General features: G+C 40.4%; 1 protein-coding gene across 22 annotated transcripts in view; it reads left to right on the forward strand.

Moving 5' to 3' along the window:
- The window catches only part of BAZ2B (bromodomain adjacent to zinc finger domain 2B), a 117083-nt gene that overhangs the window by 50145 nt on the left and 42001 nt on the right, over positions 1-24937 (forward strand). For 15 of the 22 annotated variants that reach the window (XM_059852370.1, XM_059852387.1, XM_059852373.1 and 12 more), the window contains 10 exons: positions 4690-4845; positions 10429-10590; positions 10949-11142; positions 13848-14060; positions 14748-15146; positions 17406-18012; positions 19193-19489; positions 23598-23658; positions 24191-24299; positions 24565-24666. In XM_059852370.1, the coding sequence (XP_059708353.1) occupies positions 4692-4845; positions 10429-10590; positions 10949-11142; positions 13848-14060; positions 14748-15146; positions 17406-18012; positions 19193-19489; positions 23598-23658; positions 24191-24299; positions 24565-24666 (2298 nt within the window). In that variant the 5' untranslated portion in view covers positions 4690-4691. The remainder of the gene's footprint in view (positions 1-4689; positions 4846-10428; positions 10591-10948; positions 11143-13847; positions 14061-14747; positions 15147-17405; positions 18013-19192; positions 19490-23597; positions 23659-24190; positions 24300-24564; positions 24667-24937) is intronic. The other 7 variants (XM_059852381.1, XM_059852384.1, XM_059852388.1 and 4 more) reach the window with 3 other exon arrangements.

A 24937-nucleotide genomic window follows, 5' to 3' on the forward strand; every position in this document is an offset into this window, starting at 1 on the left:
TGGGTCCTGCATTTGGATCACAGCAATCCCCTGCAGTGCTCCAGGCTGGGGTAGAGTGGGTGGTCCGCTGGAAAAGGCCCTGGGGGTGCTGGTGGAAGTGGCTGTACATGAGCCCAGGTGGGCAAGATGGCCAAAGGCACCTGGCTTGTATCAGTCCCATCAGGACCAGGGCAATGACATCTAGTTGGCACTGCTGAAGCAACTCAGGTGCTGTGCTCCGTTCTGTCACGAGAGAAGGAAGACAGTGAGGGACTGGAGCTGGTCCAGAGACTGAAACAGAGTTGAAGGAGGGGCTGAAGCACCAGGAACAGCTGAGGGAGAGCTCAGCCTGGAGAAGAGGAGGCTCCTGGAAACTTTCTCCCTCTCTACTCCCTGACAGGAAGGTGTAAGCAGGTGGGGATCAGGCTCTGCTCCTAGGGGACAGGGATAGGACAAGAGGGAATGGCCTCAGGCTGTGCTGAGGGAGGCCCTGGTTGGACATCAGAGGAATTTCTTAATGGAAAGGACAGTCAGGCACTGGAAGGGGCATCCCAGGGAGGTGATGGAGTCCCCATCCCTGGAGCTGTTCCAGGCACAGCTGGACATGACACTAAGTGCTCTGGTCTGAGTGACGAGTTGGGGATCAGGCACAGGTTGCACCTGATGATCTGGAAGGTCTTTTCCACCCATTTAGGTTGGATTCTGTGATTTTATGGTAAAGACTTATTTTAGTGTTTTATTATTACACACAGCATTAGTGTTTTATTATTACACTCAGTTTCTTTTTTTTAGAAATTTGAGCGGTCTGGATGTTTTTGTGATGGAATGTAAAATATGAAGTTTCAATCCTGAGTTTCAAATGGAGTGTGTTAAAGTTTTAAGTACCTTTCCTTTTACAAGGAAATACCGTAACAATACCATTTTGATTTGTTTCTAATTCCCTTTATGCTCTCTGTAAATGTAGTGACTTCGCTGTAGCCATAATTAGAACAATACCAAAATACAACAAATTTTAATTTGTAAAAGGAATACTTGTTAGCCTCAAGTAAGTTTAGTCATTCATAGTGGCTAAAAAAATCACTTTGTCATAATAATTTATGTCTATTGATGTCTATATACCAAACATAGTAAATCTTTTTACTGTGTGTTTGCAAATGCTGTGAACTTAAGTCCATAGATGCAAACTAAAACCACAGTCCCTTATGAATCAGATTTTTGTTAATTATTATCCTTCAGAATAGTTGTAAAAGTTAATGGACATATATATGTAATAAACACTATATGCAGTATTTTCCAGTGACATACCTCCACTGATGAGCACATTAGATTGATTATAGTTGCCGATTGTTAAAAATTAATTAGGTATTCTTTAACTGGATGAAAAAGGTTTAACTGGAGAAAAGTATGTATTTAGGAGTCCTGAATGAAAAAATTAAAATGTTTAATAACACTTTCCCTTCATAAATTTCCTGAAGGAGGTAGTTTTGTTGCTTCTACTACTGGTCTGGAGGAGAAGGTCGTACCCCTAATATTCAGTATAGTAGTAGATACATTTTCTGGCACCCTGTAGGTGTAAGTAGCTGATTTTTCTGTGTTTGTGGAAAAAAAATAGTTCTTTTCTGCATGTGTGAAATTGCAGCCCTCATTCTAGAGAAGCTGCAGACTGTATAGAGGAAGCTTAGATTAAATAACAGAAAAGTGGTCTCTTTAACATTCAGGGGAAACCGAACATTCTCCAATAGTGATGTAACAGATTCAGAGGAGAAGAAGGAAAGCAAAGGCTGAAAAGCCTCATCCCCTGCTCCTCCTCTAACAAGCTGGGTGCATCTCCATAACCATGAACTATTCACTTTATAAACTTCCTCCAAGTCCTTGCCATCAAGCTAGCTAGTCTAGTCAGTGCCCCCTACTGCAAAAACTGCATATTAGTGACAATACCAGAGCTATTTCTGGATAAGAAAATAAACTTAGGGACCACAGAGGTATTAAGACCTCAAAAAAACCTAGGGACCAGAAACACATGCAAGCCTCCACCCCAAGAGACATTATGAATTCAAAAAACATGGCTACTAACTGCTCTGTACCAACACAGAGTAATTGCATCCAAAATGCAAACAGAACAGGTTTTTTCCACTCTCTTGAGCCGGCTTGTTGGTGCCAATTATTTGTCCTGGTTTAGGGATAATCTGGGAGAAAACCTTCAAAAGGGAGCCCCCCCCAGAAAGCCAACCCACACAGCCCTACCCCCCAACTGGTTCGGGAAAGAATTTTCTCAGAGAGAAGTGGAAAAAACCTGTTTATTTAGCAGGCAAAGTGCTCCCCAGCACTCAAAATGAACAGTACCAGATGACAAAACTCCTTCACTGCTCTGAAGAGATGACAAATTCAGAAAGTTTCTCTGTTGGGTGGTTGCTCTGTTATCAATCCCTCCGGTGCTGGGAGAGGCTGCCGGGTGGGCCCTGGCAGGCTGCAAACTGCGAGCTCTCCGTGTTTCCTTGGGTCCTGGTCTGGAGCAGGTCTGAATGATTCCAAAAAAAGGGAAAGAAAAACAGCCCAGGGAAAACTTGGACTGCCTCAGCTAGCTAAACTAACTAACTAAAAAGCAAAAGGAGGGTGATGTTCTGCCCTGTCCGTGCCCAGACATCAACAGTGCTCCAGAAGACTGTGGAAGAGGAGTCCAGTCCCTGATAACAAAACTGTGCTTCTTTTCCCCGCCTTCACTCTCAGCCAGTCTTGAGGGCACAGAATTTAATATCCAGCATAAACAGAACACACGGTTGGGGATACAAGCATCATAACATGACCCTAGGACATTGATTCATGATAAATTGGGCTGTAAAGAGTAAAAGCAGTGAAGTCTTTAGGTGCTGTTGAGGGTGGAGTGGCTGTTTGCAGTTGGCACAGAGGATAGGCAATTCTGGATGACGGACTGTATCTCCCGTGTTAGCAGTTTTCACTTTCCCACAGTAGTATGCTTTGTTCTGCTAGCCTGCAAAGCCTGGAGACTTTCCTCATGCATAGAAATTGCAGTGTGTAAAAACTATTCGTGACAAGGAATGAACAATTTAGTTGAAATGGGCACAGTGTATCTTCTCAGTATTTTGTGCTTCTCCACTGATTTTGCTTTTTAAGGTAAAACTTTTTTTAAAAGTATTTGCTGTGGCTTTTTAAATTTCATTTTTACTGTCTGAGACAAACCAAGGATCTACTTTCTGGAGAGGCAGGTAACAGGTTTTATGCTGTCTTTCCAAGCGTGCATTTGTGAGGTCACTGTTTAATACAGCTTTGGATCAGAAGTGCTGTTTAATATACCAGTTTTCTAAGTAGTTTAAAATAGAATTTAGAAAAGTGTGTCTTTCTTGTGTACTTGGCATTCTGCTTTACAAGTACTGGGAATGAGATTTTTTAAGTTGTTTGATTTAGGTTCAGTTTCACCTGAGATTTACCCCTCAGGTGTGAGGTGTAAATCTGAGAAAGGGTGTTGCCTATGTCCATGCAGGAGACTCCATGACAGGAACTCGTTTCTTGGAAGTTTCCCAGTTAAGAGTTCAATGTGCGTAGTCTCATGGCATTTTTAATAGTGCAGGGACTTTGGAATTTTTTCCCCACCTTATTTATACTGTGATCTTGACTCACCATCATCTGCTGCTCTGGCAGATTGAGTCAGACAGTCTGTTGATGCTGCCTCCACTGTGAAAAGACATCATTGGCTTGGCTGCACTTCTTAAGTATTTGAGAAGCTACTTCACAGAATGTGCTGAGTTGGAAGGGACCCACAAAAATCATTGAGTCTGACTCCTGGCCCTGCACAAGTCCATCCCCAAGAGCCACATGATGTGCCTGAGAGTATTGTCCAAACACTTTTTCTAGTGTTTTCGATAATAGCGTTACTGTCTGTTTCTCTTAAAATACATGTGCTTGTTCTGTGAAATAAGTCTGGTGACTTTTGGTTTAGACAGTTCATGGCACAGATAAATGTCTTATTTTGTATGAAAAGCTCACCAGGAAACAGCACCACCATGAAAAACTCCTAGCAACTTACAGGAGTTCTTGTGTTTATACACTGTAATTGCTGTGTTTTTCCTTAGACTGAGAGTCTAGATATGGACATTTTGGCATGCAATACCGGTTCTTAAAAGTTGGCTGTCAGAGAGCAGCAAAGAGCAGGGTTGCTCTGCAAGGAGGGGTAAGCTGGCAGTTGAGGATTACACAGGTGGGGCTTTTGCCTACTGCAGCACAATGCTGGTAACAGGGTTAGACTGAATAGTGGAATCTGTCAGGCCCAGCATCCATCCAGCTGCCTGATCAGAAGTAGCAGAAAATGGGAGCTGATGTCATCCTAGAGGGCAGCTAGAACATGTGGTGTAGCCGAGATGCAGGGCACAGGCAGGCTGCAGTAGTGATGGGCTGGCTCTGGCAAGGGCTGAGGGCTCCCGCCTGAGCTGAAGTGGAGGGTTTGGTAGAGGCATTCAAGTTGAAATGTGGTGTACCTCTGAACGGCAGTACCAAATTCCCACAGTGCTGCAGCTCTGCTGAGTTCCCTGACAGATGGGTGCTGTTAATGGGATGTACCTCTAATGTGAAGGTTTTATGGGAACCTCTTGAGAATTTAGTGCAGATCCTGAGACACAGTCAGCACAGACAGTCCCATAGTCCCTTGTGGCTTCCTTTGCTGCCATAGAAGACAGATACTTATCTTCTCTCTTCCAGATATGGAGTCTGGAGAGCGGTTAACGTCATCATCAGGCTCCTCTACTGCAGTTGCTTCCACTCCAGCATCTTCTACACCGTCGGTAACTTCAGATGTATCGAAAGGTGGCCTTTCCTCTGGAGCCGCGACACTGAGCTCCACAATCAACACATGTGGTAAAAATTACTCAAGTCTATATTGCAATGTAATTTTAGTGTTTGTCAGCACTTGTAATTATTATTACAAGTCAAACGTAATAAGGTTGCACAGATGCATCCAAGAAAAATATCTGAGGTTTTTGGTTTTGCCAAGCGGCATTCATTTGCTGTGAATACATTTTACATAGTACTTACTTATTGAAGGAATTAAATTAATTAAAAATTACCTGTTTAAAATGTGGAAAAAAAATTCAGTTTGCAAGGCTGCCTTGAGAGCAAGGATCAAGTAAAGGTTTCATCTAGCAAACTCTGGGCCACTTTCAGATTAAGTTGTAATAATCAGCTTCTTGAACATACATCTTGTTCTCAGCTTTTAAGCCCAGCCCATACTGTAGTTTTACATTTGGATGAGCAGTTTCTTCTAATGGAACTTGAAATGGAAAAGATAAATTTCACAATGTCACAGTCTTTGGTAGTCTTGACTAGAGTGAAATAACTTACCTTGAATCAGAAATATATATGGAAGATTTCTCCATGCAAGAATCTAATTTTTTTGATTAAAACTCCTATTTCAGCTGAACGATGCAAACGTCATCCACAGAACAAGAAATGGTAAACTCTTCCCTGCTGTTTCTCACTTAACTGTTCATAAACAGGTTTTTTTTTGCAGAACATTGTTTCTGTTAGCCTGATTCTTAAGTGATATATGGTAAATGGGAAGTTTTTTCCGCTTAAATTAATGGTAATCCTCTGTTTTCAGAAAAATCTCTGTTCTTGCAGCAAAATGAGCAAAAGTATATTCTCCAAACTGATACAGCTTGATAATGAGTAGATTCCAAGTCCCCAATTTCATCCTGCATTTGTTCATTTGCAGCTGCCCCAAGAAACTGAAACCAGAGTGTCTCCAGACCTAGAGTTATGTCTCAACTATTTATTTTCATTTCTCTAAAATCATCCAGAAAATTCTTAACTAAAACTCTTCTGGAATAAATAACAAAGTGTTTCGTTTTTCAGCGCCCCAGTAAAGATTCATCTCTAAAAGAATTTTTTGTCTATATTCATTAGCCCATGCCACTTGAAATGGGTTTCTTTGGTGGCTCCTAGAATGTATCAGGAGTTAATTTCCATATGGCTATGAATGCCTAGTCCTAACCTGAGGATTTCTGTCGCTCATTTACCTCTCCTTGCTGCTTTTGCTGTGTGCGTATTACATCATGTAATTCTATATGTCCTGTTAAGGTTCTGTGCATTTATAGGGATGCATATTGGTCTGCCAGTGGCAAATTAGGGATGTATTTGGTCTGCCAAAATACAGTAAGACTGAAGCAGATGAATAATGTAGTAAAGGTACTAAACTGTCAGATTTGTTCTTCATTAGGAAACACAGGTGGTGCTTTACTAAAGGCCTTTTAAAAATTCTATTCTCATCTTTTATTTTTAAAAAACTGTAATTTCTGTCTGATAGCTAATAGTTAAAAAGACTGATAGTAATTACCAGCATTCTTTTTGTTTTATGGTCAGATTGTTTGCCTGGCTGCATCTGATGTTTAAGAACATATATAATTTTTCAAGGACACTTTGTCTTCCCAAAACCAAGCTGGAATGTAGTTTACTATCAATACCATCAGTTTTATTTATGTCTGTTTCTCTGCTGACACAGTGCACTGTGGTTACTGTTGTATCCACTGTGAAAAGGTTCCACGGAAGTGTTTATGCTGCCAGCCAGCTGCTCTGTGGCCAAGATAGACTATATACTAGCCAGTTCTAAACTGTGGCGTTCTTCACTCCTGTAATATTTTGAAAAACCCAGCTATGTCTGACAAACAGATAACTGAATTATCTTCAAATTTAAAAATGCATTTTTTTGTATCTAATAAAATATTTTTTTAAGAATGAGCAATTATTCTTACTAAGAGAAGGTAATGCATCTTAGTGCATGAGATTAGAGAGGTTCTTTTTAGCCCAAAAAGATCTCTTTATTTCCTTTGCAGCATTCAGTAGTGTTTTAAGTAGTCTCTGCAATAAACTTGATTGCATACTCTGTCAGGTGCCCATGATAGATGATGAGTTAGAACTGGGAGTCTTTATGCTTTGCCAGGGAAATAAAATACAAGTAAATTATTTTGACATATTCCCAGGTCAGAAAGACAAAGCACCTGTGTGAAACCATTGTGGAATATATCACATACTGTTAGTTTAATTGGTTAATTTGCACTAGTTCCTGCATAATTAAAGCACTCTAATCAAGTAAACAGATATTTTATTTGATTTCTTCTTACTCACCCATTGCTGAAAATAAGGTGCATTGGAAAAGTAAATTGCCTCTGGAAAAAGGTTTACATTCACTCTCGTGAGAATCAGCTTTGGAAGAATATAAATCAATAGCTTTTTCTCTAAATAAAACCACAATTCAGTGTTTTGTCTTTATGAAAAACAATAATACTAGTGTGTGAAACCATTCTAAGCTGAACGTTTTAAGCTGTATTGTTTTGATGTTATTAGAGCTGGAAGGTCTTTTATTTTTATTTTTCAAAAAAGGGAAGTTCATTAACTTTTTATTAAATAAAAAAACTTTTTTTTTTCTCAGACCAGAAGCTGTTTTTGTTAAAGCAAAATTCTTCAGTCTTATTTGAAGTTTCCTATTTCTCCTTAATGAGATCCATAACAATTTTAAAATTGTGTACATAAATGCAGAAAGCTATTCTTTGTTAGTAAGAGACCAGCATTGTTGAAATGTATTTTGCCCTTTGGAATAATGCTTTCAATCATTTATCTGTGCAGTGGCTAGTAGAATTTCTAAAACTGTGCTCAAAAATATTTAACCTGTTTAAAAGTAAGCCAAGAATGTTAAGGAGTGAGATTTAATATGAAATTTAGCTATGTGGAGCATGTTTAAAGTAAGTTAGTAACTTGGAGAGTGAACACTAAAATAGGAAAATTAGGAAATACTGTAATTAATTGGTAAGCAGACCGTTAGTATTTTCGTGAGATAAGAAAGAGGGGCAGTGTCATTACAGTTCAGTGTAGTGTTACGAGACTTTTACCATTTTTTGTCGGTGTTTTATTTCTTCCATGTGTTTAAATGTGTATTTTAAAATGGATGGCTTCTCTTTCCTAGATACATCAGGTAATGGCTTAGATAGCGCATTTAGTATGTCTTCTTTCAAGGTTGTAATAGTGTGTATTATAGTGTACAGTTAGCTGCACTTTCTGCATGATGGAGAAAGTTGATGAACAGTCTCAGAGATTCTTTTAACTTGAAAAGTCTTCAAAGTAATATGAAACTTTGCAATGCAAAGTTGCTCATCAGCATGATTGAGAATCACCACTGTGTTCTGTGAGGGAGAGGCATTGCGGAAGAAGATACACAACTGAGGTTTGGGTTGGTTATGGTTGTTTTTTGGGTAGTTTTTGTGATTATTTACAAAGTGATGTAAAAGCCATTTGAAATAAATACAGCAAATGTAGACCTGAAACATGATGCTTTTAAACTCATGTCAGAAGCTTAGAGAAACACTCTACACATCACCTGCAATAGTTAGCATCAATTAAGTGAAAATCCCTTCTTGTCTTGGAGGAAGGAAAAAAAACGGCACCTGAACCAGAAATGGGAAATCAGAGGAATTTCCCTGCACTGTCTGTGTAGTATTCCTGTTATGTGGCCTTGTAGTTGCTAATAAATGAAAAATCCTAGTGAATGCCCTTGTGTTCCTAACACCTAATAGGGTGAGTTACTGCAGTCAGGAACTCATTACAGAATTATTCCTTATACACACAAACACAGTAATAATGTTTAAAACATGTAGAGGGAGTAGTAGGATTAGTAAGTTAATGGTTTGTGTGTAGAACTCCACCAGAAGCATGGTCAGTGTGCAGAGGCCTTTGTTGCTAACTGGAGTCTTCTGGAAAACAGGGAATGCTTGGTCTTTCTTATGCTGTCCTATTTGATGTGAATGCTCTTTATATTAAAGGATGGCACGCATGAATTTAATGTTCTTTGATGTCAGTCGTTTCCTGCTTTTTATCTCCATTCGGGACTTCATTGTTCTTTTGGTTACGTGCACTTTTGCAGTCTGAGAATTCCATTATTTGTTTTCCGTACTTATGTTCAGGCTGTCTCTAAAGCTGAAGTTTATTTCTGAAACTCCTATGAGATTTCCTCTACCAGGATTACAGAATTTCTAGGCCTTTGATTTTTGTCTGTCATCTTAGCTATTATATATTCTTACCTTGTCTTACCCTATGAATACATGCTGACTTGCCTGCTCTATTTTGTGCTGCCCTTCCCCAACCTTCCAGCGTGTAGCAGCTCAAATAACTTCTCTATTTACTTTTTTCTGGTCAGTTCCCCTGTTCGTTTTCCGTTTCACATATTTTCCTTTCTGTATTAGCTTCACTCTCCTAACTATTTAAGGTAAGCAGAGGTCTAACTATGCTTACATTTTGCATGGAATTTTTAGTCTGATTCATCTAGCTTTAGTGCTCCCACTAAGACCACATTGCCACTCACTTTTCCCCCACCCCTCACCACCACCCTTGCCCTTGAAGAGGGTTGGAGAGGAAAATTGGAGGCACAAAAAGCTGAGGTCACAGGTTGAGATAAGTACAATTTAATGGAAACAGAGATGAGATAAGAAAACAAATATTAACAGCAGCAGTACTGAGAGAGGGTATAAGAGATAAACTATTGGAATGGAACCCCGCCCATCCCAACAATAGACAATTACTGACTTCTGCCACTGGTGCGCCAACTGGGAAGAGAGCTCTTCTCCCTGGAAGAGTGTCCCTTTCCCCTGCCAATGATGTGAGATTTATTTGAATAACCTTTGGGTCCTGGCCATGCCCCGTCCCAACTATTGCAAAAACTAACCCTGTCCTGGCTGAACCAGTACACCTCTTCATCATTTCTGATCTTCATCTTGTCTTCCAACCTCCCAGTTTGAGAGATGACATAACACATAGTGAAGTTAGAAGCAGGATCACCAGTTGATACTAGGGTATTTGAATAGGGTTGTTACAGGAAAAAAAATAGAGGCAGCTTTTTTTGCAATGCAGTGTCAAACCCAAGGATGGAAACCTCTTGCAGTGGCTGTAGAGTTCCATTGGGTAGCAGTTCCTCTGTTTAATAGGTCTCCTCATGGGGAACAGTTTCAGATGTAGTTTTGTGGTGGAGGCCTTGGAGTATTGCGAGACTCAGATTGCAGAGGTGACTGAAAGCGTCGCCTTACTTCAAAGTTCTGATGTAGGAAGAGAGCTGAGGTAATAATAAATGTTAAAGGATGATCTGTGAATACTGATTCAGTTTGTAAGACTAGCAGTTTCACTTTGGGGTGATCAGTGTCATATAGCTTTCCATTAAGTACTAATTTTCAGAATGCATTTAAATAGAACTGCATTGCAATCTTTATCAGCATGGCTTTAATGACTTAAGACCAGAGTTGCTTCAGGAAATATATGTCATTGAGAAGTTCCTTAATGTTTTGTTCTTACTTCTAGATTTAGTAAATCTGCTCTGGATTATGCACAGCAATATGCTTACCAAAATACTTAAATATAGTATTAGGACAACTGAAGTTTGTTTTTATTTCCTTTGCGGTTCAGAATGGTGGCGAACAGCAGACACGCACTCTCGTCCTGGGGCAGCTTTTTTCCCACCACTCTTGGGAATTCCCACATTGTTTGCTCCTCCTGCACAGAATCATGATTCTGCTTCATTCCACTCAAGAGCTACAGGAAAAAGTAGTCGGAGTAATACAGACAAAGGTAATGGCTGGAAATAATCATATTGAACTTGTGCACATGCAGAAAGATGTGGAATTCGACCTTGACTTTCCTCATTCTTTCCATTCCTAAACAGTTCTATAAAAATTGGTTCTGGTAGGTAAGGATGATACATACCAAGTATGTTTTGGCCTTTAAATCATGTATGATGAAATTAAAATATCTCCAAATAAGAGTGAGACTTTGATAACAAATTTTAATGTATGTGGCAAGTAACTTGTAAGTAGTCTAGGATCTTGTTACATGTCTATGGAACATTAGGTAACTGGGGCATCTCAAAGAAATTACCTGTTATTTCAGATTTATTTTAAATGTCACTTTGTAAATCTGTCATCTTTAGGTATGAATGGATCACTGAATGGCAACAGTACCACTGCAGTCTCAGCTCTCAGCACATCTGTGCTCTCCCCTAACATTGCAACATCGTCAGGACCAGTGAAAAATGTAACCTCAGGAACTGGAGGACGCAAATACAACCAGGAGCAAAGCAAAGTTCAGCTTTTGGATACCAGGGCTGACAAAATCAAAGACAAGGTAAATACACTGAAAGAAACTGAAGATTCAGACAAAAAATTTGACATAATAAGTGTTCTGAACACAGGAGCATTTTTAAGCGTTCTTTCTGAGTACAGAATGTTTTGGGTTCTTCTGATCTATTAGAGCAATTGTCTCTGTTGGGATTTTTTGTGTGTATTGGTGTTTGAAAAGTTTTTTAATTTCTTGGGGTTTTTTTTGGCATACTTATGAACAAAAAGTTACTACTAGTGCTAATTTCACTAGTTAATAAGTTAATAGCTGTGTCCAACACCTTGTTTCATTTAATTTATCTAATTTTTTAAAAATTGTATTTTTAACACCAATATTTGATATTATTTATTACAGTATATATATACATATATATTGGTATTACAGTTATAACATTATCGATTATTTCTGTGAATTTAACTAGGTTTTCATGTATCTTATAAAAACAGAAAATTTTTAGATGTTGAAAATGCTTTTCCACAAGCTATTTTCTGTTTATCAGAAGAAAGAATTATTATTCACTGCTGTGTTTCAGCAATAATCTTAGCCATCTAATATGAAAGACATGAGTAGTCTCAGTGAGTTAGTAAACCTTATATACTGACCTAAGCACTCTAAGAACTTTGCTATTCTTGGAGTCAAAACTATTGAAGCAAAACACAGACAATGGTATACTGGGAAGGTGATTACTGTCAGAATAGAAGCTAAGGGAGTAATTCTCTACTGATAGCCATCTAGGCTGAACTCTTTTTCTTTCTTTATATCTATTTATTTTTGGTTTTTGAGTGAATTGGTCCTTTTGCTTTCTGTTACTGAACTACATTCAGCTACCAAGTCCAAATGTTTGAAGGTGAGAGGTTGGCATTTTCAAAGGACACCTGGTGTGTGATGTATTTGCATAAAAATAGGGGTTGGCACTGAAATGGCTGCTTAAAATTGTGTCATGATATACAATGTTTAGTATATGGACAATAGGGAAATTATTAAGAATATTTTCCCTCAAACCACTCTTCACGTTCAACAGTTGACACCTTTTGAAAGTATTAAGCTAGTTAAAGGTATTTGGGAAATCTTTGACTTTTTTCAGGCTTAAATACTAAAAAATAGCTCTTTCTAAAATTCTGCTTTGATCCTGGGTATCTACATGCAAAATTTAGCTTTCTTTCTGTGGTGCAGATGTAAAGCTTTTTCTAGATAGTGTTTCCATATTTCTGACTATTACTACAATTGGGCAGAGTACCAAATACATTTCTATTTTAATACTCTAAATACCTTCCCAAAAGATTCTTTTTGACTCTTTGCTGTATTCAGAAAATTTTACCTCTTTTTGGCCATTGTTTGTTTGTTTGTGTTTTTGGTTGGTTAGTTGGTTTGTTGTTTTGGTTCCTTCCCCTCTCCCCCTCCCATTTTCTGTCAGGATGTCTGTTAGCATTGTTATCTTCTCCTTTGTGTTACCTTTCGTCTTCAAGTATAAATTTAAGTATAAACTGTTGATAGATTTCTTGATGCAAGCACTTATTTCAAACTCCAGTTTTATTGACTAAATACTGAGGTGCTGTAAAAGGATGGGTTCGATCTGCAAGTACCTTTCTTAAGAATGTTGTGTTCCATATCTTGACTTTTAAGTCCTTTGTCTCATGCAAATAAATGTCAGGTTGTCTTTTTCTTAAGTTCCTGTGGTAAATTTTGAAATACTGAAATTGAGTGTTTTGTTCCTAATCTTACTTGATATGCTGCTATTCATAGCTTCTTTTCTTATGAAACCTTTTATGAGGTAAATGGTATTTGTCAGTGTAATGATTTGAACAACCTTTTGTATTAAAACACAGAAATTACTCCAAATGAGAACTCCAACATGACGATGATTATGATTATTAAAGCTGAGCTTTGTACAAGTGATGTTATGCTTTTAAATTTCTAAGTGTAAAGCTTGCCTCTTCTTAAAAGTGTGTCTTACTTTAAAACCTTTTAATATACTTTTCTAAAAGTTCTTTTATTTAGGGTTTTAGTTTTTTAGTATTCATCTTCTGATTTCATCAGTCCTCTCCTTATTTGTAATTTCTTTTTGGGGATGGTATCTAAAAAAATTGTTAAAATATTTATTTAGTTTTAGGAAAAAAAGAAAAAGGCAAAGCTGAAATCAAAGTGTTTTTACACTTGATGAAAATCTAGAGTTACTTTCAATATAATGTAGTTGTCAGAGTATTTCAGCAGATTGTGGTCGGTTTTTCAGAAGCAAATCCCAGAAGCAATTTGATGAACGTATTCGTTTCAGTCCTTAAAACTCTACATTGCTGTACAGCCCATACTGTGAAAGTAGCTAAACCAATGCATCACTGAAACTTTTGATAAACCTAATATTTGTTGTTCTTTCTGTGCTAACTTGCACCACGAGTTTTGGGTATGAATTTTTTTTTAATCGGCACATTCTGTGGAGGTTTACTAGACCCAAATTCTTGGTCAATGTTCTGGGCCTAAATTTGGCATTTTACTTTGTGATGTAGTGATGTCAGTAGTGGTCAGAAAAAGACTTCAGTGGAACTTTGTGACCAGTTTTTAATTCTCATCACCTTGTGGAACACTTTTTCTTTAAGCATTACAGATCACTTTACTCCAAAGTCTCACTCTTCTTTGTTTCAAAGATTATGTGTGATAATAAGATTACATAACAGATTAAAATGGAAGCATTAACAGAGAGTTCATCTTCCCGGTAGAAGCCCAGAAAAAAAGCAGTGGAAAGCTCTAGTAACAGCGACAGTGATTCGGGCTCCTCTTCAGACACCTCAAGTGAAGGTGTAAGTAGTAGTGACTCTGATGACCTAGAGGAGGATGAAGAGGAGGAGGAGGAGGAGGACCAGAGTGCTGAAGAGAGTGAAGATGATGAATCTGATTCCGAAAATGAAGCACATCACAAAAGCAAGAACAAGGTATAACACCTCACTCTGCTGCGCACAGTTTTGTTGGTACAAGCTGTTTGTGACAAGTTGACCTACTCACATCTATGAATAAATACTCAACAATTATTTACCTGCACATTAATAAATGCTAAGAATACTCTTTTTAGGCTTGCTTCAGGGTTTTCTGCTTGTGGGGTTTTTGGGAGGGATTTTTTGGTTCTTTGTGTGCATGCATGACTTTGTATTGCTGTTCTTCACAGGCTAGGAGTTTACAGTTGGTAGACTGTTTTTTTTTTGTTATGGAGTAGGAAATACAGAGAAATTAAGTTCTATGTGCAGGTAGTGAATTGAAAATATGTCATTGTGGATATTGCTTTGGCAGTTACTTTTTCCTAGTAGAATGCCTATTTTTCCCTAGTAGTAGAACAACAAGATTGGATTCTATGGTATCCTGTTAGGTCTACAGTCAGAAATACATTTAAGAACAACTATGGTTTAATACTCCTTCTCTAATAAACGTTGTTGTAATGTGCTGAAACTATCTGGGGGGGAAAAATGAAAATGAACAGTAAATATATTACAAGACCGATTTAGAAGTTATTATTCATCCTCTGCCAAAACTAGTGTAATTGTTTCAGGGAGACTGATCGTATGTTTAGCCTTTTTAAAAGGATCTTTAACTTACGTAATGAACACTCAAAAATAAATATTTTGCAGGTGCTAATGCATAGTGGTGTAACAGATTTGAAAACTGATGGCCAGAAGTCACAGGACAAGTCTCAAGAAAAAAGAACACACCAGCAGATACCTCTTGTGTCTGATTCCCAGACTCACTCATCATTCCAGTCCCAGCAGAAGCAGCCTCAGGTTTTGTCACAGCAGCTTCCGTTTATTTTTCAAAGCTCTCAGGCAAAGGAGGAATCTGTGAACAAACACACAAGCGTAATACAGTCTACGGGATTGGTTCCTAATGTGAAACCTTTGTCTTTGGTACATGAAGCCAAAAAGGAGACCTATTTAAAACTCATAGTTCCTTCCCCTGATCTACTCAAAGCAGGGAATAAAAATACCTCTGAAGAATCTATCACTTTGACCAGTGATGTTAGATCCAAACGGGTGAGTGAAATTTTTGATTATTTGTAACCTGTGTCATCTGCTTAAAAAGGCATAACATTATGCCATCAAACTCTTTTAAATATAGTGTATTAAAATTATAAGTATATATATTTTTGTAATCATGAGAGTTTGTGTTTTTAGAGTTGATCTGGATTTCTGAATGGTGTAAATGAACTAGATTGTGTGGGTCATGCATCTCTTAAGAGCAGTGTGCACCTGAAATCAATTTCAAAATAAGAAAATTGTAAATATCAAAATAAGTAAATTGTGTGGCCTGGATATTTTTCCTATGCTTCTAGGTTCAGTGAAAATGCTTATTTAATACTTCACATATCTAGTATGTAAGTATGACTTCACTTTCTTTCAAGTTAGATAGATAGTTTTGAGTCAAAGTAATTTAAATCACCTATTTTAACCATGATTTTAAACAAAGAAGCTGAAAGCCATTAAAAAAAAACAAACCACACTCATTGTAATGTTGAGTTTTGTTTGCTTTTTAAAGACAGGTATTTATGCACTGATAGCTGTAAAAACTCAGTATAGCCATTTCAATAGTTTTTTTAGAATCAAAGAATGGGCTAGGTTGGAAGGAACCTTAAATCCCCCCCAGTGCCACCCCTGCCATGGCAGGGACACCTCCCACTGTCCCAGGTGCTCCAGCCCCAGTGTCCAGCCTGGCCTTGGGCACTGCCAGGGATCCAGGGGCAGCCCCAGCTGCTCTGGGCACCCTGTGCCAGGGCCTGCCCATCCTCCCTCAATTTATCTTCCTTTTTACTGGTCAGGGTGGTACAATAAGTTTATATGTCTGTCTTAACAGTTCTGCAGCTTCTAGTAACAGCGACAGTGTTAGATCCTCAGAATTTTTAGATCCTCAGTTTATTTTTTAATAGTAAATAACGTGACTGCTGATGAATATTCTATTCAGTGAGGTTTGGATTGGGATTAGAAGAGAATAAAAATAAAAATCTGTCATTTTACAAACACCGAGGCTCAGGATATATACAAAAATAAATATATTTAAAAATACATTTACAGAGGCAACTGTCATTATTATTATTATTTTATTTTTTCAAATTATGTTTTAAACTAGTAGTATTCAGTAGTAGTAAACTCAGTTTTGATTCACAGCTAACTCACAGGCCCTCAGTGGGGACTGAAAAAATCCTTAATTTTTGTTGCTAGACCAGAAGATAAAAACTGTTTTTCCTTTCCAATTTCTTGTTACTAGATAAAATTCAAATAAGCTTGTCACTTACCAGGAGTAGTTAAATAAATTACAATTATGATAACATACATCTTTGCTATTGAAAGAGGCTTCTGCTTTCAAATTTATGAGTCTTTAGCTGGTGGTAGATCACACATTTAGTAGTTTGATTTCTCTAAAACTTTTACTGGAGGTATGCACTGTGTGAATATTTATTTCAGAGATCTTCATAATTTCTTATTCAGTTTTAAATGTTAGTAGCTTTCAAGCATGTATTGTATTTGACTTAATTTTTAAAAATTGATTTTAAACTGTACCATCTTTATTCATTTTATTGTATTTTCTTTTGAAGATGATGTGCGGTTTTTTTCTTTGGAAGAGTCTTTAGACTAATGACACTGTAAGCTTTACATGCATTTCTGAGCTAGTAGTAAGTTTTACATGAAGAATTTCAAGTGCTGCTCTTCCACTTAAACAGTTAACATACCGCAGCATTTCTGAGTAATACCTTTTCCCTCATTCTTTTAAAGAAATTTTTTCTACACCAACAGTCCTGTGTTGGTTTTCTAGTATTGTGGCCATTAGTGTGTTTTGTTTACCTTGTGCTTTAAGGTGAACAAATTGTTAAAGGTAGCTGTTCATTCACTAGTGGGATTTTTATACACTGAATTAAGTCATAAGAAGAGGTTTTCCTGTGCTGGTACGCAAGAGTAGTAAGTATCTTTCTAAAAATGGCCTTTTTCAGAATGATTAATACCGTTATGAAAGTCTCTGTCTAGAGCATTGTAGCAGGTGAGAAAGCTTCCCTTCATAATTTGAATCAACTTCATCTTGAGTTCAGTTCCTTTCCCTGCTTGATTTACAGTGTAAAAATCATGCAAGACTTGTGTAACCAGTACTTACTCATCTCTTCTGTTGTACCTAGTATCTGCTTTTGGCTTCCTAAAATTGGCTTAGAAGATGTTTAAAATTTCCTAGAGCTTACCTGCCTGAATACCAAAGAAAGCCAAACAAACACTTCCACATTTTATTCCTCTGTCTTCTTATTTCTTTAGGAACAATATAAGCAGACATTCCCAGCACAGCTAAAGAAACAGGAATCATCTAAGAGCCTGAAGAAGGTTATTGCAGCTTTGTCAAGCCCCAAACCAACATCTAGTTCACCAGCTCATCAAAAACTCACATCCTTGGAAAACAACCATTCTAACCCATTCCTGACAAATGCACTTTTAGGTAATCACCAACCCAATGGAGTTATTCAGAGCGTCATCCAGGAGGCTCCTCTTGCACTCACTACGAAACCGAAACCCCAGACCAAGATCAATGAAAGTGTAGCCATTTCCAGTAGTGCCCCCTTTTCTTTGCCAATAAACTTGAGTGCATGTGGGAAAAAGCCAACTGGTAATCGGACAGCTGTTATGCTCTCTACCTCTCCTGTGTTACCTGGTTCAGGAAAGGATAAAGCAGTCAGCAATAATGCAGTAAATGCAGTAAAACCACAACACCGCCTTCATTCTGCAAATCTGGTGGTGGAGCAGTTCAGAGGGGTAGACTCAGATGCCCCCAGCAGTAAAGACTCTGACGACTCAAATGATGATGACGACGATGATGAAGATGAGGATGAGGACGATGAAGAAGATGATTCTGATGATAGCCAATCAGGTGGTTTAACCTTTTTAATAGGAAAAGCAGAAACTTAATTTTTTTGCGTTTTTGAAACATGCATTTCCCACCATATTTTAAAATAGGGGCAGGAAATACTGGGCCAGCATGGCCCCCACACTGCCCTACACATATTGTTGAAATTAGCACATGTCCCCATTCTCCATTGTGTCATGTCCAAAAATCATGTTTGGGTGTTCAGATGCTTCGTCAGCTGTCCTGGTGAGGTGGCTCCTTAGTGTTATGGAAAGGCTGTCAGAGACCTGCCTTCCACATTAGTCACCTAGCTTGCAGCTTGATGTGACAAAGTGCTCAGGAAGGGATTGACATTAAGATTGATTGATGGTTGATGATCCTGGCAGACAGAGACCAGCTGCAAAACAGATTTCCTAGCCAGAGAGGGACTAAACAAGGGCCTTCAAATTGTCAAGAGTGGCAAGAAAAGCACGTTTTTGTGCCTCATTCAGGAGCACAGCAGTCCGTGAGCAAGTAATTGGACAGTTTAAAGGGCTGCAGACCAGGCTTTGCAATTTGGAATGACAAGCCCTGTTTTGAGGGCAAATCAAGTCAAAGAGTTGACTGTATTCACAGTCACTGCTTTGTCTTGTGTGCTGATATTCCTTGTGTCCAGCCTCCACCTTCATCATTCTCTTCCCCCTCTCATCCACACACCCTGTACTAATCTCTTTATCTCAAGATTGTATCTCACCTTTAGTTCCTTACCCTGGCTGTCCTCAATTCTTACTCTTCCTTTGTCCAGATTGCCATACTTTTGATTCTGACACCTTTCAGCCCGTATCCAGTTCTGTTATTTTCTTGCTCTTTATGATGGATTTCACATGAAATGCCCTTCCTGGGGTAATGTCCAGCTGCTGCCAGTCTAACGGGATGATTTAGCTGTAGCTCATTCTGGGGTAAACAGTCTTAAAATACTGCAGCTTCTGTCACACATCTGTTTCCATTCAAAAGAACAGTGTATTATTGTGCAGAGTTAGTACTGTCATATTTGTAGTAACTTTAAAGCTTAGGTAGTTAAATAGAACCTGCTATTGATGCTCAAGGGATGTTATTAAAAAAGCATTATAACAACAGAGAAGACTTCACAAGTGTTAGGACTTTAACGTACTTGTTAGTAGTTTCCAAGTCATAATGTGCCTTTTGCCACACTTCCTTTAAACAGAGTCTGACAGTAATTCTGAATCAGATACAGAAGGGTCTGAGGAGGAAGATGATGAGGATGATAAAGACCAAGATGAATCGGATACTGACACTGAGGGAGAAAAAGCCCCGCTGAAACTGAATAAAGCTTCATCCTCTGTGAAGAGCTCTTCCATCGGTCTTACAGCTCATTCCGCCCCGCTTAATCTCCAAGTAGCAAAGACGTCGAGCTCGGCACCAGCTGCCTTGTGTCCTGAGTCCCAGCCTGCAGTGTTCCTCGGGACAGGAGCCTCCACCCTCGCACCAAGTACACACTGTGGTATCTCACTGTCTTCTCTTATGCTACTGCCGTGTGATAGCTAACATCCATGTGTTGTGAAAGTAGCTGCAAAAATAGTCCAGGTGCTGGTTTTTACCCTCAGAACAGTGATTCACTGAACAGCCACCCTAGGGATGTGGCAGTCACCCTCACTTGAGGTTTTCAGATGCCATTTGGTGAGGGTGCAAGTTAATCTTGGCAAAGCTTCCTTTCCCAGGGAAGGCTGGATCAGGTGTCTTTTGATGTCCCTTCTGACTTTAGCTGTTGGGTGACTGTCATCTTTTCATGGGTGTTTGCAACAGTCATTAAGATCTGTCAGCCAAATTGCAGGTTCTCCAGACTAGAACATTACACTTAGACCAGGACATTTTAACTTGTGTAATTATTTAGAGAAGATAGAATTAAATATCCAGATTTGATATTTATTACATTAAAACTCTTGGAATTCTCAATTTTATTTTAAACTAGTTATTCTTCTGATTTCTGATTTGTAACCATATTTTGTTAGATCATAATTTTCTAATAAGTCTTTCAAAATTCTCAGTAGAATTTATGGATTATGCACAAGGATTTTTTTTTCTTAATTCATGGAAAGTACATTTAGCATTTGCCTGATATTATATAGTTCTTATAATCCATCATTTGGTGACTTAATTTGTAAGATTTAGAAATTACTATGGCTACAGTAAAGAATGCATTTTTGAAAGTCACATTTCTTATTTGCCTGTTAACAATGAAATTAAATCACATATTTCCTCCTTTGAATTAGAGATGTGCTGTTTATTAAAATGGGCGTAAGCAGATTTTTTAAATGGGGGCATCTGCTTATAAATAGTTTTTTATATTTGGATTCAGTGGAATAGGAGCTTCATTCCATGTCATACAAGGGCATTAGCTTTGAAAAAGTATAATGTGATCTGCCTCATATTTATCCCGGAAACAGGCTTGTTTACTGTACAGTTTATAAAAGATTTCATATGGATTAGGAGTAATCCAAATGGGTAAATTAAAAATACGACGTTTTCCTCAAGAATCTGTGTTGATTTGGGATGTTTTGAAAAGTCTGATAGCAGATTTTACTGTTTACAGGAGTAGGAGGTAGAATAAATTTTATGTCCTTGCTTTATGTATAATAATATTACACCTAAGAATCACCTAATAAGAATCAACACGGTACAACAAAAAATTTTTTGTGAAACTTTTGCCTAGAGTTGGTCAGTCTCTGAAGGAGTCTTGTGGTCTCTTCTCTGTATCTGTTTTGCACTGGACTTTCCACTTCACTTATATTTGTAAAAGCAGCCTCCCTCCCTCCCTGCACTGTGACCATTCAAAATAAGGCAGTGGTCATTCATATTAGGCTAAGAGTGCAGACCTGCATCTAAGTTTTGGGATCTGAGCACAGACCTTTCCTTGGTGCTTTTTCTAGGGGTCTCTTCACATCCTCTGGGAGGAGCTGCTGGCAGCTCCCTTGGCAGCCGGCGCTGTGCTGCTGCACGGCACTCCCGGCTGGGAGAGGCTGGAGCCGGTGCCGGGGTCGGTCTGGAGCCGGGACCGGGGTCAGTCTGGAGCCGGTACCGGGGTCAGTCTGGAGCTGTGCCAGGGTCAGTCTGGAGCTGTACCGGGGTCAGTCTGGAGCTGTGCCGGGGTCAGTCTGGAGCCGGTACCGGGGTCAGTCTGGAGCTGTGCCAGGGTCAGTCTGGAGCTGTGCCAGGGTCAGTCTGGAGCTGTGCCGGGGTCAGTCTGGAGCTGTGCCGGGGTCGGTCTGGAGCCGGTACCACGGTCAGTCTGGAGCTGTGCCGGGGTCAGTCTGGAGCTGTGCCGGGGTCAGTCTGGAGCCGGTACCAGGGTCAGTCTGGAGCCGGTACCAGGGTCAGTCTGGAGCTGTGCCGGGGTCAGTCTGGAGCTGTGCCGGGGTCAGTCTGGAGCCGGTACCAGGGTCAGTCTGGAGCTGTGCCGGGGTCAGTCTGGAGCTGTGCCGGGGTCAGTCTGGAGCCGGTACCGGGGTCAGTCTGGAGCTGTGCCGGGGTCAGTCTGGAGCTGTGCCGGGGTCAGTCTGGAGCTGTGCCGGGGTCAGTCTGGAGCTGTGCCGGGGTCAGTCTGGAGCCGGTACCGGGGTCAGTCTGGAGCTGTGCCGGGGTCAGTCTGGAGCTGTGACAGGGTCAGTCTGGAGCCGGTACCAGGGTCTGTCTGGAGCCGGTTGCCGGGGTTAGTCTGGAGCCGGTACCGGGGTCAGTCTGGAGCCGGTACCGGGGTCAGTCTGGAGCTGTACCGGGGTCAGTCTGGAGCTGTGCCGGGGTCAGTCTGGAGCTGTGCCGGGGTCAGTCTGGAGCCGGTACCAGGGTCGGTCTGGAGCCGGTACCAGGGTCGGTCTGGAGCCAGTACCAGGGTCAGTCTGGAGCTGTGCCGGGGTCGGTCTGGAGCCGGTACCACGGTCAGTCTGGAGCCGGTGCCGGGGTCAGTCTGGAGCTGTGCCAGGGTCAGTCTGGAGCTGTGCCGGGGTCAGTCTGGAGCTGTGCCGGGGTCAGTCTGGAGCCGGTGCCGGGGTCAGTCTGGAGCTGTGCCGGGGTCAGTCTGGAGCTGTGCCGGGGTCAGTCTGGAGCCGGTACCGGGGTCAGTCTGGAGCTGATTCGGGGTCAGTCTGGAGCTGTGTCGGGGTCAGTCTGGAGCCGGTACCAGGGTCAGTCTGGAGCTGTGCCGGGGTCGGTCCGGAGCCGGTACCAGGGTCGGTCTGGAGCCGGTGCCGGGGTCGGTCTGGAGCCTGTACCGGGGTCGGTCTGGAGCCGGTGCCGGGGTCAGTCTGGAGCCGGTACCAGGGTCAGTCTGGAGCTGTGCCGGGGTCAGTCTGGAGCCGGTACCAGGGTCAGTCTGGAGCCGGTTGCCGGGGTTAGTCTGGAGCCGGTGCCGGGGTCGGTCTGGAGCCGGTGCTGGGGTCGGTCTGGAGCCGGTGCCGGGGTCAGTCTGGAGCCGGTACCAGGGTCAGTCTGGAGCTGTGCCGGGGTCAGTCTGGAGCTGTGCCGGGGTCGGTCTGGAGCCGGTGCTGGGGTTGGTCTGGAGCCGGTGCCGGGGTCAGTCTGGAGCCGGTACCAGGGTCAGTCTGGAGCCGTGCCGGGGTCAGTCTGGAGCCGGTACCGGGGTCGGTCTGGAGCTGTGCCGGGGTCAGTCTGGAGCCGGTACCGGGGTCGGTCTGGAGCTGTGCCGGGGTCAGTCTGGAGCCGGTACCGGGGTCGGTCTGGAGCTGTGCCGGGGTCGGTCTGGAGCTGTGCCAGGGTCAGTCTGGAGCTGTACCGGGGTCAGTCTGGAGCTGGTACCGGAGTCGGTCTGGAGCCGGTACCAGGGTCAGTCTGGAGATGTACCGGGGTCTGTCTGGAGCTGTGACAGGGTCAGTCTGGTACCAGCCCTCACTGCAGCTGTTCCCAGGGAAGAGATGCGTCACATTCTTGACAGAAGGTCTAAACTATCTTGTTGAGAAGTGCGTCTTCCACAAGTTTGTCTATGTGCATAGTTCACGTCCTGTGGCTGTCTGAGAGGCCTGAGGAAAGCCTTTCACACTAAGAAAACCCACATTTGGCAGTCGTCTCTGGCATACTATTGATTCAGTTGCTTGACAAGCTCCAAACACAACATCTGTTTGAATTGGGAAAAGCTGAAATAGTTCTGAAAATTTTCTTCATTTGGCATTTAACTGCAGTCTATAGGCAGTGCGCTAGGAAGACTAAACCTATTAGAATATGGATCTTTAAAGTAATGTGTGTTTTTATTTGCATCTTCTTCACTGGAAAAAGTTTTACATGGTCTTGTTTAGAAAAACAGGCATGCAAGGAATTGAACTAGCTAATATTTGAGAGCACTAAACAGGACAAGCAGATAGTTATGGAATGGTTAGGTTTTCTATTTACAATTTCAGAGGATGAGGTTACAAGAACTTAAAGGAATATATATTTCAGAAGAAGAACACTTCCATTAGTTTTCTTGGTAATTGAGGTACATAATGGCGAGAATGAAAAAACAGTTCTCTTTTGTTTTGGGGATAGAAACATAAAAAGTACATTTTAGTAACATGTTTTCTTTTGTGAGCTCTGTTAGGTATTAATCAATGATTCTGTTTTAGGTATTTCAAAAAGACGAAGAGTAGCAGATGAACGGGAGCTGCGTGTTCCTCTTGATTATGGGTACGTTATGTATGTACCTGACTTTCCTTAGAGGGACATAGTGCCTTCAAAAATCCATTGGTAAAGAAATGAGTTTAAAAAATTTTGAGGCTGAATACTAAGGAGAGGGCTTCAACAAATTAGATTTCTGACTCCCTGTGACTGTGAATCTCTTTTAAAAAGTGTCAGTGTATTTCATGTGTTAATTTTTGTGCATTAAATTTGCTCTTTTGCAAACATGACCCGTCTCTTAGCTGTTTTGCTTTGGAAATTATTCCTAATGATCTGAGCTGGTACAGATTCCAGATAACTCCTAAAGTACAGTTCTAAGCTGTTAAAAATCTGGTAATATGTAAGTCGCTTAATATAAATAAATTCATATATTTAGTCAGTTTGGACAATCTACATGATAAAATTTTCTGGTTTGGTCTGTTTGATTTATGATACTCTAGTCACATTTTCCTCTTCCTTTTTTTTGTAGAATTCTTAAATTGACACAAATTACTTGTTTTTTAAAAAGTGTATTGTATGCAACTATTTCATATTACTCTAGCTGGCAAAGAGAAACCCGAATAAGAAACTTTGGTGGTCGTCTTCAAGGAGAAGTAGCATATTTTGCACCTTGTGGAAAGAAGCTGAGACAGTATCCTGAAGTAGTAAAGGTACATTAATTTTTTAACGTCTGTGTTCTAATGCTAGTAAGCATGCTTGCAATTAAAATATGTAATTTTTTTCTCTCCGATAGAGGTACTTCTTTTCTGTGATGTGAGGTATAATGTAACTCAGTCTGTTACTGATTTGATGTCTTATAAGTGTGTATCCCTTTGACAGAACATGCAAAACATTATAGTGACAAAGTTAGCTGTGCATCAAAGCTGGGTTGTAATTATTTACAAGCTGAAGTGGAAAAATATGTGATTTTTTCAGTATCTCAGCAGAAATGGAATAATGGATATCTCAAGGGACAATTTCAGCTTCAGTGCAAAAATAGGAGTGGGTGACTTCTATGAAGCCAGAGATGGACCGCAGGTATCCACTTTTTAAAAAGTAAAGTTTTTGATCCAAGGAGCATTAACTTAAGTTTAGGTAAAGAAATTTTTGCTACAATCTGAAGCATTACCTGTTTTTAGCTAATTATTTCTAAAAGCTGCACGTATTCTTAACAGCAGTTAGATTGAGATGTGGAGAGCTTGATCCTGAGCTGTGTTGAGAACCGCATTCAGTGGCTTTGCCCAGAGGGTGCTTTAATGATCAGCTCTGAGCCTGGCTTGCTCTAGTTTGAAAACTCAGAGCTGCGTAT

Source organism: Haemorhous mexicanus, chromosome 8 (assembly GCF_027477595.1).
Source record: "Haemorhous mexicanus isolate bHaeMex1 chromosome 8, bHaeMex1.pri, whole genome shotgun sequence".
Classification (NCBI taxonomy): domain Eukaryota; kingdom Metazoa; phylum Chordata; class Aves; order Passeriformes; family Fringillidae; genus Haemorhous; species Haemorhous mexicanus.